Raw genomic sequence first — 17,739 nt, forward strand, 5'->3', positions numbered from 1 at the left:
CCGTGTCACCCGCCCCCCCACGGCCCCCCCAGACCCCATGGCCCCCCCATAGCCCCCCGTAACCTCCGCGGTCCCCCCGCGGCAGGGGGTGGGATGCTGGGGGGGCACAGCAAAGCGGGGGGGGTGCCGGGAGCGCTCGCGCCTGCCCGGTAGCGATGGGGCCGCCGCCCGCCCCCGCCCCCCCCCGGCCCGGCCCCCGCCCCCCCCGCCCGCCCCCGCCGGCCCCGGCAGCGGCGAATGGCGGCGAACGGCGGGCTCGGCCCCCCCGGGCGAGCAGGGCCCCCCCGGGCGAGCAGGGCCCCCCCCGCCACGGACGGAGCTGTCGGGGCGCTGCCGTGAGCCCCGGTCCCGGGGGGTCCCGGGCATGGCCCCCCCCGCCCCATAACCCCCCCCCCCATAACCCACATCCCTCCCCTAGAACCCTCCACACCCCCCCCCCACCCCATCACCCCCGTCCCATCACCCCCCAACCTCCCGCACCCCCAAAACCCCCCCATCCCATCCCTCCATCCGCCCCCCCAGCGCTGGGGACCCCCCCACGATGCCCTAAACCCGGGGTGCGGGTGAGGGGGGGGGGGGGGACGTCCCCCATCCCTCCGTGGGGGGGAAGGGGGGGTTGGATTTTGGAAGCGGGTGGGGGGGGGCACAGCTCGGTTCCAACCCCTCCGGGGGCGGGCGAGCCGGGGGGGGGGACAACGGCTTCGGGGGGGCAGGGCCGGGGGTGGGGACCGCGCCGAGCATCCTCCGGCACCGGCGGCCGCGGAGCCGGGAGGGGGATTAAACAGACAGGAAAATAAGGGGGGGGGGGAGATTGAAACCGGGGGGGGGGCCGAGCTGCGCACCTGGCTCCGGGGGTCGGCGCGGGGGGGGCTGCCCTGCCCGCACCCATGAGCAGGAGTAGCGGCCTCCAGCGCCGGACCACCTACCTCATCTCGCTCACCCTGGTCAAGCTCGAGTCGGTGGCAGAGCCGGAGCAGGCGGGGGGGGGCAGCGATGGACCCCCCCACCCCGCGGCCGGGCCCCCCCCCCGCGCCGAGGAGCCCGGCGGGGGCGGCAAAGCCAAGCGGCCGGAGCGGCTGTTCCAGCGCCAGGACGCTCTTTGGATAAGTAGCAGCGGCCCCCCCGACCCCCCCGGGAGCCCCCGCACCCCCAGTCCCGCCGGGACACGCGGCGGGGAAGCGCCCGCCCCCCCCCGCGGCAGCGCCCCCCCCCGCGGCCATGGCGCCCACCGCCCCCGCTCGCCGCCCACCGTCCCCCCCCAAACCCGACCCGGCCTTGGTGCCCCCCCCCATGCTGCCCCCCAAACCCGACCCGGCCTCCTTACCCCCTCCCCCCGCCGTCCCCCCCAAACCCGACCCGGCGTTCCTGCCCCCCCCGCCGCCCGCCGTGCCCCCCAAGCCCGACCCGGCCTTGCTGCCCCCCCCACCCGGGGTGCCCCCCAAACCCGACGCGCTCGCCCGGGGGGTCAAGGGCACCTTGGGGGCGGCGGGGGAGCGGGGACCCCAAGAGTGCGCGTCCCCCCCGGGGCCCCCCCCGCCGGCCGCTGCTGGCCCAGGCCAGCTGGGCGCACCCCGAGTGTCCCCCCCAAGACGGGGCCAAACCGGCCGCCCCCCCCGGCGCCTCGTCCCCCCACCCGTCCGCCGGCCCCCGCCGCCTGCGCTTGGCCGGCGCCAAACCCTTCAAGACGGTGACGACCAGCGGTGCCAAGGTGGGGGCCGACCCCCCCAAACCGAGCAAGACCCCCCCGAAAGCCGCGGGCAGCCGCCTGTCTTGGCCCGAGGGCGACAGCAAAGGGCGCCCCAAAGCGGGGGGCAGAGCCGAGGGGGGGCCCCGGCCGGCGGCGCGCGCCCGCCTGTCTCCCCGCAAGGGGAAGAGCAAGACCCTGGACAACAGCGACCTGCACCCGGGCCCGGGGGGGCTGAGCCCGCTCCCCGCGCAGCCCCCCCCGGGCGCCGAGACGGGGCTCAAGCGGGGGCGCGAGGGCGGCCGAGCGTCCACCCGCGACCGCAAGATGCTCAAGTTCATCAGCGGCATCTTCGCCAAGAGCCCCGCGGCCACCCCCACGCACCCCGCGGGGCCGTGGGCGCCGCTCGGCACCGACGCGCCCAGAGCCGCCTCCCCCAGTGAGTACCGGCGGGGGGCGCGGGGGGCAGGGCCGGCGTGCCTCGGTTGCCCCCACCCGTGCCTCGGTTTCCCCGCATGAGCTGGACGCGGGGGGGTCCGCGCCGGCCGTGCCGTGGGATGTGCCGTGCCTCAGTTTCCCCCATCCTGCCTCGGTTCCCCCCCATCCCGTGCCTCAGTTTCCCCCCATCGTGCCTCATTTCCCCCCATCCCGTGCCTCAGTTTCCCCACGTGAGCTGGACACGGGGGGGTCTGCGCTGGCCGTGCCGTGGGATGTTACGTGCCTCAGTTTCCCCCCCATCCCGTGCCTCGGTTTGTTTCCCACCCCGTGCCTCGGTTGCCCCCCATCCCGTGCCTCAGTTTCCCCCATTGTGCCTCAGTTTCCCCACATGAGCTGGATGTGGGGGGGGGGTCCGCGCTGGCCGTGCCGTGGGATGTGCCGTGCCTCAGTTTCCCCCATCGTGCCTCAGTTTCCCCCATCCCGTGCCTGTTTCCCCCCCATCCCGTGCCACAGTTTCCCTGCATGAGCTGGACGCATGGGGGGGGTCCGTGGGACATTCTGTGCCTCAGTTTCCCCCCCCCATCCAGTGCCACAGTTTCTCCAGGTTGGTGGGGACGGGGGTTTGGGGTGCTCCCGGATGCCTGGGTCCACGCGCCGCCTGTGCCCGTGGTGGGGGGGGAGATGAGTGGGGCAGGAGGACCCGTCTGTGCCCCATGGCGTGGGGGGTCGGTGGGGGCTGCGGCATTTGGGGGGCTGGTGGGGGACTTGTGACCCGCCAGGCAGGGCCACCCCCGCGGGGGACCCAGGCGTCCTGGGGTCACTGTGCGGGGGGGGCGGTGACGTGGGCTCGGCCATGGGGGGCTCCCGTGCCTCAGTTTCCCCCCGGCGGCTCCGTCGGGCTCAGAGGCCGATCCCGCACCCGTCGCTTTGTCTCTGCGTCCGTCTGTCCGTCCCTCCGTCCCATCAGCATCCATGCGTCACATTCGTCCGTCCGTTCATCCCACTCACCCGTCGCCCGTCTGTCCCACCACCCCGTGTCTGTCCGTCCGTCCCTCCCACCGCTGACCCGCCGGTGCCGTGGGGGGGGCAGGCAGCGCTGTTAACCCCCCCGGCCACGCGCCTGCGTGTGACACGGGGGAAACTGAGGCACGGGTTGGGGGGAACACCCCCCTCTGCTCCTGCCTGCCTCAGTTTCCCCTTCTCGTGGCGCAGGGGGCGCCCGAGGGGGTGGGCGGGGGGGCTGGGGGACGTGGGCAACGTCTTGGTGTCACCCCGTGTGCTTGTGTCACCCCGTGTGCTTGTGTCACACAGTGTGCTTGTGTCACACCGCGTCCTCGTGCCCCAGGCACGCTGGTGACAGCCGTGTCGTTGTGCACCACGCGTGTCGCGTCCTCGTGCCCATCGTGGGCCGCGTCCTCGTGCCACGTCCCGTCCTCGTGCCACACGCTGCGGCCTCGTGCTCGTCGTGTCCCAACACGTGCCACGTCCTGGTGCCCGTCGTGTCCTGGTGCCCATCGTGTCCCTGTGTCCCTTGTGTCCTGGTGCCTGTCGTGACCCTGTGCCCGTCGTGTCCCCATTCCTATCATGTTGTGGTGCAGATTGTGTCCCTGTGCCCAACATGTCCTGGTGCCCATTGTGTCCCTGTGTCCCTGGTGTCCCGGTGCCCATTGTGTCCCGGTACCCATCGTGTCCCTGTGTCCCGGTGCCCATCGTGTCCCCGTACCCATCGTGTCCCTGTGTCCCTTGTGTCCCAGTGCCCATCGTGCCCCCATACCCATCGTGTCCCTGTGTCCCTGTACCCATCGTGTCCCTGTGTCCCTTGTGTCCCCGTGCCCATCGTGCCCCCATACCCATTGTGTCCCTGTGTCCCTTGTGTCCCGGTGCCCATCGTGTCCCTGTGCCCCTCGTGTCCATGTGTCCCCATGCCCATCATGTCCCCGTGCCCACCACATCCCCATGCCCGCGGCGTCCTCGTGCCCACGGCCGCGTCCCCGTCACGTCACGTCTCCGTGTCCCTCGCGCCGCCCCCGCCCGGCGCGGTGCGGTGCCGTTGCCTGGTGACGCTCCGTGGCCGCCCACGCGGATGCTGCCGGCGGCGCTGCCGCAGGGCTGGGGGCGGCCGTGTCCCCTCCCCAGGTCGGGGTGTCACGGGGTGTCACGGGGTGTCACGGGGTGTCACGGGGTGTCGTGGGGCGCCCCGGTGCCATCTCACCCCTGTCCTCCCGCAGAGGCCTTGGTGAACAGCCAGGAATGGACCCTGGGCCGCTCTGTCCCCGAGATCCGCCTGGTGGGTACCGCGTCCCCCGTCCCCGCCACGCGTCCCCGCGTTCCCGTCGCGCTGACGCCCCCGTGTCCCGTCCCCAGGGCGTCCTGGGCAGCAGCAAGAGCGGGAAGTCAGCGCTGGTCCAGCGCTTCCTCACCGGCTCCTACGTGGGGCTGGAGCCCACTGAGAGTGAGTGGCCACCGCGGTTGCTGTGGGGTTGGCCAAGGGATGGACAAGCCACGGGCTTGGGCGTGGCCATGGCGTGGGCAAGGCCATGGTGTTGGGCATGACCATGGGATGGAAAAGGCTGTGGTTGGGATGGAAAAGGCTGTGGTGCTTGACATGGCCAAGGGATGGCCAAGGCCATGGTGTTGGGCATGGCCATGGTGTTGGGCATGGCCGTGGGATGGACACAGCCATAGCGTTGGGCATGACCATGGACCCAAACCTAGACACGCAATGGCCAAGGCCACGGTGTTGGGCATGACCATGGGATGGACAAGGCTGTGGTGCTTGACATGGCCATGGGATGGCCAAGGTCATGGTGTTGGGCATGGCCATGGACCTGAGCTTGGCCATGGGATGGCCAAGGTCATGGTGTTTGGTGTGGGCATGGGCATGGCCATGGGATGGGCAAACCACAGGGTTGGGCATGGCCATGGGATGACCGAGGCCATTGTGTAGGACATGGCTGTGCAATGGAGAAGGTCACGGTGCTGGGAATAGTCATGGGGAAGGTCACGGTGTTGGGCATGGCCATGGGATGGAGGAGGTCACGGTGTTGGGCATGGCCATGGGATGGAAAAGGTCATGGTGTTGGGCATGACCATGGGATGGAGAAGGTTGCGGGGTTGGGCATGGCCATGGGATGGGCTGAGCATGGCCATGGGATGGAGAAGGTCATGGTGTTGGGCATGGCCATGGGAGGGGTGGCCAAGGCTGTGGTGCAGGACGTGCCCATGGGAAGTTTAAGGCCGCGGGGCCCCCCCCTCCCCGTCCGTCCGTCCGTCCCCAGGTGGACAGTTCAAGCGCGAGGTGACGGTCGATGGCCAGAGCCACCTCCTGCTGATCCGCGAGGAGAGCGGCCCCCCGGACGCCCAGGTAGGGGACGCTGGGGGCGGGGGGGGCCGTGCCAGCCGGCGCCGAGCCCTGACCCCCCCGCACCCCCCCAGTTTGCCAGCTGGGCGGACGCCGTCATCTTCGTCTTCAGCCTGGAGAACGAGAGCAGCTTCCAGGAGGTGACGCAGCTGCACGCGCTGCTCAGCGGCCACCGCGCCACCAGCGAGGTGGCCCTGGCGCTGGTGGGCACCCAGGGTGAGCCGGGGCCGGGGCACCGCGGGGCCGGGGAGGGGACAGACCCCTGACCCCGTGGTTTGTCCCCAGACAAGATCAGCGCGTCCAGCCCGCGGGTGGTGGAGGACGCGCGGGCGCAGGCGCTTTGCGGGGACATGAGGAGGTGTCTCTACTACGAGACCTGCGCCACCTACGGGCTCAACGTGGACCGGGTCTTCAGGGAGGGTGGGTGGCCCCCGGGCACGGTGGCCAGGGGGGGCAGGGGGTGGCGGGATGGTGTGGCAGTGGTGGCGCAGGGGCTGGTGGCCACGTGGGATGGGGCTGGTGGCCAAGGTGGGATGGGGACCATGGTCGGGTGGGATGGGGACCATGGCTGGATGGGTTGTTGGCCATGGCCAGGGTGGGTTGGGTACCATGGGTGTTGGGTTGTTGATCATGGCCAGGGTGGGATGGGGACCATGGTTGTTGGGTTGTTGGCCATGGGAGGGTGGGTTGGGTACCATGGTTGTTGGGTGGTTGACCATGGCCAGGGTGGGATGGGGACCATGGTTGTCGGGTGGTTGACCATGGCCAGGGTGGGTTGGGGACCATGGCTGGATGGGTTGTTGGCCATGGCCAGTGTCTGAGTGGGTTGGGGACCATGGCCAGGGTGACACAAGGACCATAACTGGGTGGGATGGGGTCATGGCTGGTGACAGGGTTGGCCTGGGGGCTGGTGGCCATGTAGGATGGGGACAGTGGCCAGTGGTGACTGTGGATGGGCTGGTAACCGTAGCCAATGTCTGGGTGGCTTGGGGACCATGACCAGTGGTCAGGAAGGGATGGGGACTGTGGTTGGGTAGGGTGGGGACTGTGGCCAGTGGCAGGGAGCTGTTGGCCATGTAGAATGGGGACAGTGGCCAGCATGGGATGGGGACCGTGGCTGGGTGGGTTGGTGGCCATGGCCAATGTCTGGCTGGGCCAGGAACCATGACCAGTGGTCAGGATGGGCTGGGGACTGTGGTTGGGTGGGTTGGTGGCCGTGGCCAGTGTCTGGCGGGGCTGTGGACTGTGGCCAGAGGCTGGTGACCAGGTGTCCTGGGACTGTGGCCAGTGGGCGGGCTGGCCCGGGCATCATGGCTGGGCGGGCAGGTGGCCGTGGCCAGTGTCCCTGCGGGCCGGTGGCCGTGGGGGGCGCTGCCGTGTCCCCTGACGCGCGGCTCCGGGCGCAGTGGCCCAGAAGGCGGTGGCCCTGCGGAAGCAGCAGCAGCTGGCGGCGTCCTGCAAGTCCCTGCCCAGCACCCCCAGCCACTCGGCCGCCTCCACCCCCGTCGGGGGGGCCCAGGTACCCCCAAACCCCCAACCCCCCCCCAGCCACCCCCCCAGCCACGGGGTGACCCCGTGTCCCCCCCAGGCCAGCAACGGCGGCCACACCAGCGACTACTCATCCTCGCTGCCCTCCACCCCCAACGTCACCCACCGGGAGCTGCGCGGTGACACCCCCGCCCCCCCGGGGACCCCCGGCTCCCTGCACCACGGGGCCAAGCGCCGCACCAGCCTCTTCACCGTGAGTGTGCGGGGACACGGGACACGGGACACTGGGGGGCCTGTGAGGGCGGGGGAGTCATAGGGTGTGTGGCACCTGGGGTGTCCCATTGGGACAGTGGTGGTGGCAACAGGGGACACAAGTTGCTTGAGGTGTCCCCTTGCCAGGGTGGTGACATAGGGGCACATGTGGCACTTGGGATGTCCCCAGCAGGGCAGTGGTGACACAGGGGAATACATGGCACCCCAGGTGTCCCCCAGCAGGGTGGTGGTGACACAGGGGCACATGTGGCACTTGGGATGTCCCCAGCAGGGTGGTGGTGACAGAGGGGATACATGGCACCTCAGGTGTCCCCTGGCAGAGTGCTGGTGACACAGGGGGATACATGGCACCTCAGGTGTCCCCTGGCAGAGTGCTGGTGACACAGGGGGATACATGGCACCTCAGGTGTCCCCCAGCAGGGTGCTGGTGACACAGGGGGATACATGGCACCTCAGGTGTCCCCCAGCAGAGTGCTGGTGACACAGGGGGATACATGGCACCTCAGGTGTCCCCCAGCAGGGTGCTGGTGACACAGGGCACGCATGGCACCCCAGGTGTCCCTGGCAGGGTGGCGCAGCAGGTGACACCCGTGGCACGTAGGGTGCCCCATGGTGGGGCAGTGGCGGCAGAGGTGGCGCCGCGGGGCCCCCGCGGTGCCGCGTGTCCCATGTCCCCGTCCCCGCAGACGCGGCGCGGCAGCGACTCGGAGAAGCGCAGCCTGGACAGCCGCGGCGAGGCGGCCGGCAGCGGCCGCGCCATCCCCATCAAGCAGGTCAGCAGCGGGGGGGCACAGCGGTGTCCCGGCTGTCCCCTCCCCGTCCCCGTCACCGTCCCCTTGTCCCCAGAGCTTCCTGCTGAAGCGCAGCGGCAACTCCCTCAACAAGGAGTGGAAGAAGAAATACGTCACCTTGTCCAGCAACGGGCTCCTGTTCTACCACCCCAGCATCAACGTGAGTGTCCCCGTCCCCTGCGCTGTCCCCGTGGTGCGGAGGGGACGTCACCGTGGGCTGTCCCGCCGCAGGACTACATCCACAGCACCCACGGCAAGGAGATGGACCTGCTCCGCACCACGGTCAAGGTCCCCGGCAAGCGGCCGCCGCGCGCCATCTCGGCCTGCGGGCCCGCGGCCAGCGTCAACGGGCTGCTGAGGGACGTGGGGACGGCGCCCGAGGGCGGCGGTGAGGACGGGGCGCCCGCGGGGGGGGGCTCCGCGGTGACCCCCGTGTCACCGCGTCCTTCGCCACCCGCAGCCGTGGGGCTCAGCCTCCCCCCCGAGCCGGGGATGAAGGCGACGGGCAAGGGGTCCCTGCAGCGCTGCGCCTCCGCATCCAGCGCCAAGCTGTCCCCCGGTGAGTGTCACCGTCCCTGGCGTGTCCCCGCTTGGGGACCGGCCACCCCCCTGGGGCGCAGCCGGGGACCTGGCCTGCGCTGTCCCCGCTGAGCTCAGTGCCACCCGCGGAGCCCAGTGGCCCCTGGGGATGCTGGAGGCCACCAGGTGGCCCTGGAGAGCCCAGTGAGCCCAGTGGATGTGGTGACCCTGGTACCCCTTGGTGGCCCTGGTGGACTTGGTGGCCTTGGTGGCTCCAATGGCCCTGGTGACCGTGTCCCCAGTGACTCTGGTGGACTTGGTGGCCTTGGTGATACTGGTGAACCCACCGGTGATAATGGACTTGGTGGCCCTGATGACCCCAGTGGCCCTGGTGGACCTGGTGACCCTGGTGGCTCCAATGGCCCTGGTGAACTTGGTGGCCCTGATGGCCCCAGTGACCCTGATGACCCCAGTGACCCTGGTGGACTTCGTGACCCTGGTTGCTCCAATGATCCTGGTGGCCTCAGTGGCCCTGGTGGACCTGGGGACCCTGGTGGCTCCAATGGCCCCAGTGGACTTGGTGACCCTGGTGTCCCTGTTGGCCCTGGTGTCCCTGTTGGCTCCAATGGCCCTGTTGGCCCTGTTGGCCCCAGTGTCCCTGTTGGCCCCAGTGTCCCTCTTGGACTCAGTGTCCCTGTTGGCCCCAGTGTCCCCGGTGTCCCTGTTGGCCCCGGTGTCGCCGGTGTCCCTGGTCTCCCTGTTGGCCCCAGTGTCCCTGTTGGCCCTGGTGTCCCCGGTGTCCCCAGTGACGGCGCTGTCCCGCAGACGCACCCCCCGCACTGGAGGCCGTGCCCAGCGCCGGCAGCACGGGCCGGGAGCCGCCGCCGTCGCCCGTGGTGGACAGGAAGAAGCACCGGCGGAAGAAGCTGATGACGCCGTCCAAGACCGAGGGCTCGGCCGGGCAGGCGGAAGGTGAGACCGCGGGGACAGTGTCCCCAGCCCGGGGACACGAGGCCCCCGCGCCCCACGGGGACATCCCCCCCCACGTGGGGGCAACCCCAGGCTCTGGGCCCCATCCTGCCCCCCCCGCCCTGCCACGCTCTGCCGCCCCGTCCCCGCGTGTCACCCCTCGCTGTGCCACCCCCGCACCCCCTGTCCCCCTCCCCGGGCCGTGGGGGTCCCGGCGTGACTCTGTCTCCCCGTTTCCTCCCTCTGCTGCCGCTGGACCCTCCGCAGCCAAGCGCAAAATGTGGAAATTAAAAAGCTTTGGTAGTTTAAGAAATATTTATAAAACAGGTAACGCGGCGCGGCCGGCCCCCCCGCATGTGCCTGCACCCCCGCATGCGCCCCCCTGCGCCAGCGCCCCCCTGCACCAGCGCCCCCGGCCACAGGGTCCCCAGAGCGGGGGACGGGGGGAGGTGTTGGGGACCGGACGCAGCCGGGGACCCGGCCTGTGCTGTCCCCGCTGAGCCCGGTGGCCCCTGGGGAGCGCGGTGACCTGGTGGCCCTGGAGATGCTGGAGGCCACCAGGTGGCCCTGGAGAGCCCAGTGAGCCCAGTGGATGTGGTGACCCTGGTGGCCCTTGGTGACCCTGGAGAGCCCAGTGGCCACCGTGACCCTGGTGGTCCTGGAGACCCCAGTGAGCCCAGTGGATGTGGTGACCCTGGTGGCCCTTGGTGGTCCTGGAGCGCCCAGTGGCCACCATGACCGTGGTGGTCCTGGGGAACCCAGTGGCCACCATGACCCTGGTGGTCCTGGAGCGCCCAGTGGCCCTGGTGGACTTGGTGGCTCCAATGGCCCTGGTGGCCCCAATTGCGAGGGCGAAAACTCATGGACTCCATCCAATCCGATATGAATTCGGGCAAAGCCATTGATTACAGGAACCAGCCTCCCTCTCTGTGCAGTTACTTCCCCATCAGCGTCCGCGCCCCGAGCGTGCGGTGGCCGACTGGACACCGTCCACGGTCACGAGCTGTCCCCGCGGCCCCGTCTCGCTGCTGTGGGTGCTGTGGGTGCTGTGGGTGCTGTGTTTCAGCCTTCAGGCTGGCCTTGAGGTTCCGCTGAGCCTGGCTGCTCCAGAACTAAACCTCCACCTGATAGAAACCCATCCGCACAACAGCCTCGAGAAACCCCCCAGATGTCCCACACCCAAGGGTCCTTGTGACCCTGGTGTCCCCAGTGACTCTGGTGGACTTGGTGACACTGGTGAACCCACCAGTGATAATGGACTTGATGTTCCCAGTGGCCCCAGTGGCCCTGGTGGTCTCAGTGACCCCAATGAACTTGATGTTCCTGGTGGGCTCAGTGACCTCGGTGACCATGATGAACTTGATGTCCCTGGTGGCCCCAGTGGCCTCAGTGACCCCAATGAACTTGATGTCCCTGGTGGCCCCAGTGGCCCTGGTGGCCTCGGTGACCCCAATGAACTTGATGTCCCTGGTGGGCTCAGTGACCTCAGTGACCCCAATGAACTTGATGTCCCTGGTGGGCTCAGTGACCCTGGTGGCCTCGGTGACCCCAATGAACTTGATGTCCCTGGTGGCCCCAGTGGCCTCAGTGACCCCAATGAACTTGATGTCCCTGGTGGCCCCAGTGGCCCTGGTGGCCTCGGTGACCCCAATGAACTTGATGTCCCTGGTGGGCTCAGTGACCTCAGTGACCCCAATGAACTTGATGTCCCTGGTGGGCTCAGTGACCCTGGTGGCCTCGGTGACCCCAATGAACTTGATGTCGCTGGTGGCCCCCGTGGCCCTGGTGGGTGTGGATGCAGCCGGGCACCCCGTGTGGGGCGCGGGGACGCCGAGCGTGGCCCCCCCGTCCCACCGCCCGCCGGGTCTCTGGTCCCGCAGAGGAGGAGAACTTCGAGTTCCTCATCGTGTCCAGCACGGGCCAGACGTGGCACTTCGAGGCCGGCAGCTTCGAGGAGCGCGACGCCTGGGTGCAGGCCATCGAGAGCCAGATCCTGGCCAGCCTGCAGTGCTGCGACAGCGGCAAGAGCAAGGTGGGAGCGCGGCTGGCCCGGGGCACGGTGGCCCTGGCCCCCCCGACCGCTCCGTGTCCCCGTGTCCCCCTGCCGACCACCCCGTGTCCCCCTGTCCCCCCCTACCCATCCCGTGTCCCCCTGTCCCCCCGCCGACCACCCCGCATGTCCCCCCGCTGTCCACCCCCCGTGTCCCCCTGTCCCACCCACGACCGCCCTGTGTCCCCCCACCAACTGTCCCGTGTCCCCGGCCCCCGCCGACCGCCCCGTGTCCCCCCGTCCCCCCGCCGATCGCCCCCCGTGTCTCCCGGCCAATCGCCCCATGTCCCCCCACTGACCCCCCCATGTCCCTCCACCGACCACCCTGTGTCCCCCTGTCCTCCCCGCCACCCATCCCATGTCCCCCCGCCGACTGCCCCATGTCCCTGTGTCCCCCCGTCCCCCCCCAACTGCCCTGTGTCCCCCCGCCAACAGCCCCCTGTGTCCCCCGGTGGATCGCCCCGTGTCCCCGTGTCCCCCGCTGACCGCCCCGTGTCCCCCAGGCGCGCATGGACAGCCAGAGCGAGGCCGTGGCCATCCAGGCCATCCGCAACGCCCGCGGCAACTCGCTCTGCGTGGACTGCGGGGCGCCCAGTGAGTGCGGGGACCGGGGGACGTGGGACACGGGGACATGGGACACGGGGCGCGGGGTGACGCGGGGATGTGGGACACGGAACATGTGGCACAGGGTGACAGGGGACATGGGACACGGGGCGTGGGATGACACAGGGACATGGGACACAGGGCGCATGGTGACGCGGGGACGTGGAGGGGGGACACGGGGCATGGGGTGATGCGTGGACGTGGGACACGAGGCACAGGGTGACACGGGGACATGGGACACGGGGCGCGGGGTGACGCGGGGACATGGGCCACGGGCTGCCCGGTGAGCTTGGCACAATGCCGTGGGTCACAAAGTGGCATGGGGCACACAGGGCTGTGGGTCACATCCTGCTGTGGGCCATGTGGTGCTGTGGGTCACAGTGCCACGGGTCATACAATGCCGTGTCTCGCACCATGCCATGTCACATCCTGCTGTGTGTCACAGTGCCACGGGTCACATGGGGTGGCTGTGGGGGACATGGCGTGGTCGTGGTGACATATCACACAGTGCCATGGGTCACACAGTGGCGTGTCGCACAGTGCCAGGGGTCATGTCATGTTATGTGTCACACAATGCCACATGTCCCATCATGCCATGGGTCCCATCATACCATGGATCACGCCGTGCCACGTGTCACACGAGGCCACGGTTGGCACAGTGCTGGTCCATGGGTCACACTGTGCCACATTCACACCATGCCACGTGTCACATGAGGCCACGTTTGGCACAGCGCCACGAGCCCATGGCCACCCCCCCCACACCCCCTGGGCCGCCCGTCCCCGTGCCGACCCCCCCGCTCGCCCCCCCCCAGACCCCACCTGGGCCAGCCTGAACCTGGGCGCCCTGATCTGCATCGAGTGCTCGGGCATCCACCGCAACCTGGGGACGCACGTGTCCCGCGTGCGCTCGCTGGACCTGGACGACTGGCCGCGCGAGCTCACGCTGGTGCTCACCTCCATCGGCAACGCCACGGCCAACCGCATCTGGGAGCAGAACCCGCAGGGCCGCCGCAAGCCCACCCCCGAGTCCCCACGGTGGGTGCCACCGCGGTTCCGCGTCCCCCGCCCCCGCCGTGTCACCCCGCGGCCGCTGACGCCGGCGCGTCCCCAGGGAGGAGCGCGAGTCGTGGATCCGCGCCAAGTACGAGCAGCGGCTGTTCCTGGCGCCGCTGCCGGCGGCCGAGGCGGCGCTGGGCGAGCGGCTGCTGCGCGCCGTGCGCGACCGCGACCTGGAGGCCGTGCTGCTGCTGCTGGCCCACGGCACGAAGGAGCAGCTCAACGTGGCCGGCGCGGACGCGGAGCGGCGCACGGCGCTGCACCTGGCCTGCGACATGGCCATGGTGGTCGTCACGCAGCTGCTGGTCTGGGTGCGTGGGGTGGTCGTGGGGTGGCTATAGGGGACATGGGGCGGCTATGGGGGACGTGGGGTGGTCATGGGGTGGCTATAGGGGACATGGGGCGGCTATGGGGGACGTGGGGTGGTCATGGGGTGGCTATAGGGGACATGGGGTGGCTATGGGGGACGTAGGGTGGTCATGGGGTGGCTATAGGGGACATGGGGCGGCTATGGGGGACGTGGGGTGGTCATGGGGGTCATGGGGTGGTCATGCAGAGCATGGGGTGACTATAGGGGATGTGGGGTGGTCATGGGAGACATGGGGTGGTCGTGGGGGTTGTGGGGTGGCTATAGGGGACATGGGGTGGCTATAGGGGACATAGGATGGTCATGGGGGTCATGAGATCGTCATGGGAGACATGGGATGGTCATGGGGTGGCTACAGGGGACATGGGGTGGTCATGGGGGTCATGGGATGGTCATGGGGATCATTTGGTGGTCATGGCATGGCTATAGGGGACATGGGGTGGCTGTTGGGGACATGGGATGGTCATGGGGGTCATGGGACAGCCGTTGGGGACATGGGTTGGCTATAGGGGACATGGGATGGTCATGGGGGTCATGGGGTGGCTGTGGGAGACGTGGGATGGTCACGGGGGACATGGTGTGGTTGTGGGGGACATGCAGTGGTCATTGGGGACATGGGGTGGCTATAGGGGACATGGGATGGTCGTGGGGGACATGGGGGACATGGGATGGTCGTGGGGGACATGGGATGGTTATGGGGGACATGGGGTGCCTGTTGGGGACGTAGGGGACGTGGGATGGTTGTGGGACATGGGGTGGCCATTGGGGTCATGGGATGGTCGTGGGGGTCATGGGGTGGTTGTGGGGGTCATGGGGGTCATGGGGTAGTTGTGGGGGTCATGGGGGACATGGTGTGGTCATGGGTGACACGGGATGGTTGTGGGGAACATGTGGGACACGGGATGGCCACGGGGGAACGCGCCACCACCACACGTGCCGCGGCACATCCGCGGTGGCCGCGCCGCGTCCCCGTGTCCCCCGCGGGCGACGCCGGGCACGCGTGACGCCGCGTCCCCGCAGTACGGCGCGGACGTGCGGGCGCGGGACGCGCTGGGCCGCACCGCGCTGTTCTACGCCCGCCGCGCCGGCAGCCGCGAGTGCGCCGACATCCTGCTGCAGCACGGCTGCCCCGCCGAGGGCCCGGCCGTCACCGTCACCGCCACCGCCGCCGCCGGCCCCCCCGCCACCCCCGGCCCGCGCCGCAAGAGCAGCTGCGCCAGCGTGGGCCCCTGCGAGCCCCGCACCGCGCTGGTATAGCCGGGACGGCCGGTGCCCCCGGCACCGCGCTGGTGTAGCCAGGACGGCCCGATGCCCCCTGCACTGTGCTGGTATAGCCGGGACGGCCGGTGACACCAGCACCGCGCTGGTATAGCCGGGACGGCCCGGTGACACCCACAGGGTGCATTTTTGATGCTCTATTTATTATTCCCCCCGCCCCCCCGCGCCCGCTGGGGTCTTCTCTGGGCTGTCCCCTGTGCCAGGTGGCACCGCGGTGCTGGGGTCGTGGCGGTGGCACTGTCAACCCCCCCCGGACGCCTGGGTCCCCCTCCTGGTGTCCCATCCCTGGGTGTCACCCCCCGGCCCTGCTGGGGTTGGGACACTGGGGGGCCCAGGCTGGCACTGCAGCTGGTGACACCCCTGCCCATGTCACCCCCTGCCCATGTCACCCCCTGCCCGGGCCCAGGTCACCCCCTACTCCATGGCACCATCGTGTCACCGTCCCCACGTCCCCCCAGCCATGTCACCCCCTCTATGCCACCCCCATCATGTCACCGCCCCCCCGGCCATGTCACCCGTGTCCCCGCTGTCCCCTGGCACAGCCCCACAGGGCAGAGCAGACCCCACCGCCCCCCCCTCCTTTTCTAGAACCTTTTGTACACCCCCTGCCCCCCCCCGCCATGCCCCCCCCCCCCTTTGTCCCCCCCCCTTTTTCTTGGGAACCTCGTTAATTTATTGCTTCGTTAAGCGTTAGGATAGAGCCACCCCCCCCGCGGCGTCACAGCGGGGGGGGACCCGCCAGCGGGACCCCACACCTCCCGCTGGCCGTGGGCCTGGGGGGGCCCAGCCTGACCCCCGTGAATGTAGGGACCCCCCCGCTGTGAAGCCCCAACGCGCCCGGGGGGGCTGAGCTGGGGGTCGGGGGGGTCAGGGGGGTCCGGGGGGGTCCGGGCCGTGTACAGCGTTGTCATCGCTCGGGTTGTCACTGTAAGTACGTAACAATGTGGGATTTGGCGCTGTGACCGCGGCTGCTCCTTCGGGGACACGGGGGGGCTGGGGACATGATGGGGGTTGGGGACACACGTGGGGGGTTGGGGACACGTGGGGGGTTGGGGACATGATGGGGGTTGGGGACACACGGGGGGTTGGGGACACACGGGGGTCTGGGGACACATGGCGGGTTGGGGACACACAGGGGGTTGGGGACACACGGGGGTTGGGGGCATGATGGGGGTTGGGGACATGGGGGTTGGGGACACACGGGGGGTTGGGGACACGGGCTGGAAGGGTTGTGCCGTGGGGCGGTGGCACCGTGTGGGGTGGTGGCAGAGGGACACCGTGGTGGGGATGTGACGTGGGTCAGTGTCACCGTGTCACAGTGTCACACAGCTGGAGCTGTGATGTGGGTCAGTGTCATAGCGTCACGGTGTCATGGTGTCACAGTGTCACCGTGTCACAGTGTCACACGGGTAGAGCTGTGACACAGGTCAGTGTCACAGTGTCACGGTGTCACGGTGTCACGGTGTCACGCTGGAGCTGTGACTGGGGCACCGTGGTGGGCTGGGAGGACACAGGCCGCTGTCGCTGCCCATGGCGGGTGACACTGTCCCTGCCCGTTGCAGGTGACACTGTCCCTGCCCGTTGCGGGTGACACTGTCCCTGCCTGTGGCGGATGACACTGTTCCTGCCCATGGCGGGTGACACTGTTCCTGCCCGTGGCGGGTGACACCGTCCCTGCCCGTTGCAGGTGACACTGTCCCTGCCCGTTGCGGGTGACACTGTCCCTGCCTGTGGCGGATGACACTGTTCCTGCCCATGGCGGGTGACACTGTCCCTGCCCGTTGCAGGTGACACTGTCCCTGCCCGTTGCGGGTGACACTGTCCCTGCCTGTGGCGGATGACACTGTTCCTGCCCATGGCGGGTGACACTGTTCCTGCCCGTGGCGGGTGACACCGTCCCTGCCACGGCGGTGGCACTGGTGACATTCAAGGTCCCGTGTCTGCTGTTCGTCCTTGGGCTGTGTCACGGGGTTGCGGCTCCGGTGGCTCCCGCTGCCACGGGGGAGAAAAACACTATGAAACAGGTTTTCTGTAGCACAAGGGTCTTGCACACTCACACCCATTGCACGGGGGTCCCTGTGCACCAGTCCCCATCGCACAGGGCCCCTTGCACAACGGTCCCATTGCACAGGGCTCCTTGCACACCGTTCCCATTGCACAGGGCTCCTTGCACACCGTTCCCATCGCACAGGGCCCCTTGCACACCAGTCCCCATTGCACAGGGCCCCTTGCACACCGGTTCCCTTTGCACATGGCTCCTTGCACACCAGTCCCCATCGCACAGGGCTCCTTGCACACCGTTCCCATCACACATGGCTCCTTGCACACCAGTCCCCATTGCACAGGGCTCCTTGCACACCAGTTCCCATTGCACAGGGCTCCTTGCACACCATTCCCATCGCACAGGGCTCCTTGCACACCAGTCCCCATTGCACAGGGCTCCTTGCACAACGGTCCCATTGCACAGGGCTCCTTGCACACCGGTTCCCATTGCACAGGGCTCCTTGCACACCGTTCCCATTGCACAGGGCTCCTTGCACACCGGTCCCCATTGCACAGGGCTCCTTGCACACCAGTTCCCCTTGCACATGGCTCCTTGCACACCGGTTCCCATTGCACAGGGCTCCTTGCACACCGTTCCCGTTGCACAGGGCTCCTTGCACACCGTTCCCATTGCACAGGGCTCCTTGCACACCCGCACCCGTCGCACGGGGGAAGCGCCGTGGCCTTGAGGCCGCTGGGCAGCGCCCAAACCGCCCCGGGGGTGTCGGGCTCCGGTTGTTTTGCTGCCGAACTCAAGGCCGCGGCTCAGAAAACAACCGTGAGCAGAGTGTCACACGAGGGTCCTGCACAACCGGCACC

The 17,739-nt window shown here is 69.3% G+C and overlaps 1 protein-coding gene across 1 annotated transcript; it reads left to right on the forward strand.

The window, feature by feature from the left end:
* The first annotated feature begins 1,083 nt into the window (after positions 1 to 1,083).
* Positions 1,084 to 15,838, forward strand: LOC110356158 (arf-GAP with GTPase, ANK repeat and PH domain-containing protein 2-like). The gene is given in 20 exon segments (XM_065043491.1): positions 1,084 to 1,515; positions 1,517 to 2,123; positions 4,351 to 4,409; positions 4,487 to 4,574; positions 5,401 to 5,486; positions 5,558 to 5,699; positions 5,769 to 5,903; positions 6,890 to 7,002; positions 7,072 to 7,224; positions 7,931 to 8,017; positions 8,091 to 8,195; positions 8,267 to 8,423; positions 8,496 to 8,594; positions 9,380 to 9,526; positions 9,791 to 9,850; positions 11,404 to 11,555; positions 12,077 to 12,167; positions 12,989 to 13,211; positions 13,288 to 13,543; positions 14,620 to 15,838. Coding segments are annotated over 20 exon segments (3,294 nt in total). The 5' UTR covers positions 1,084 to 1,218; the 3' UTR covers positions 14,857 to 15,838.
* The last annotated feature ends 1,901 nt before the right edge of the window (positions 15,839 to 17,739 follow it).

Source organism: Columba livia, chromosome 29 (genome assembly GCF_036013475.1).
Source record: "Columba livia isolate bColLiv1 breed racing homer chromosome 29, bColLiv1.pat.W.v2, whole genome shotgun sequence".
Taxonomy (NCBI): domain Eukaryota; kingdom Metazoa; phylum Chordata; class Aves; order Columbiformes; family Columbidae; genus Columba; species Columba livia.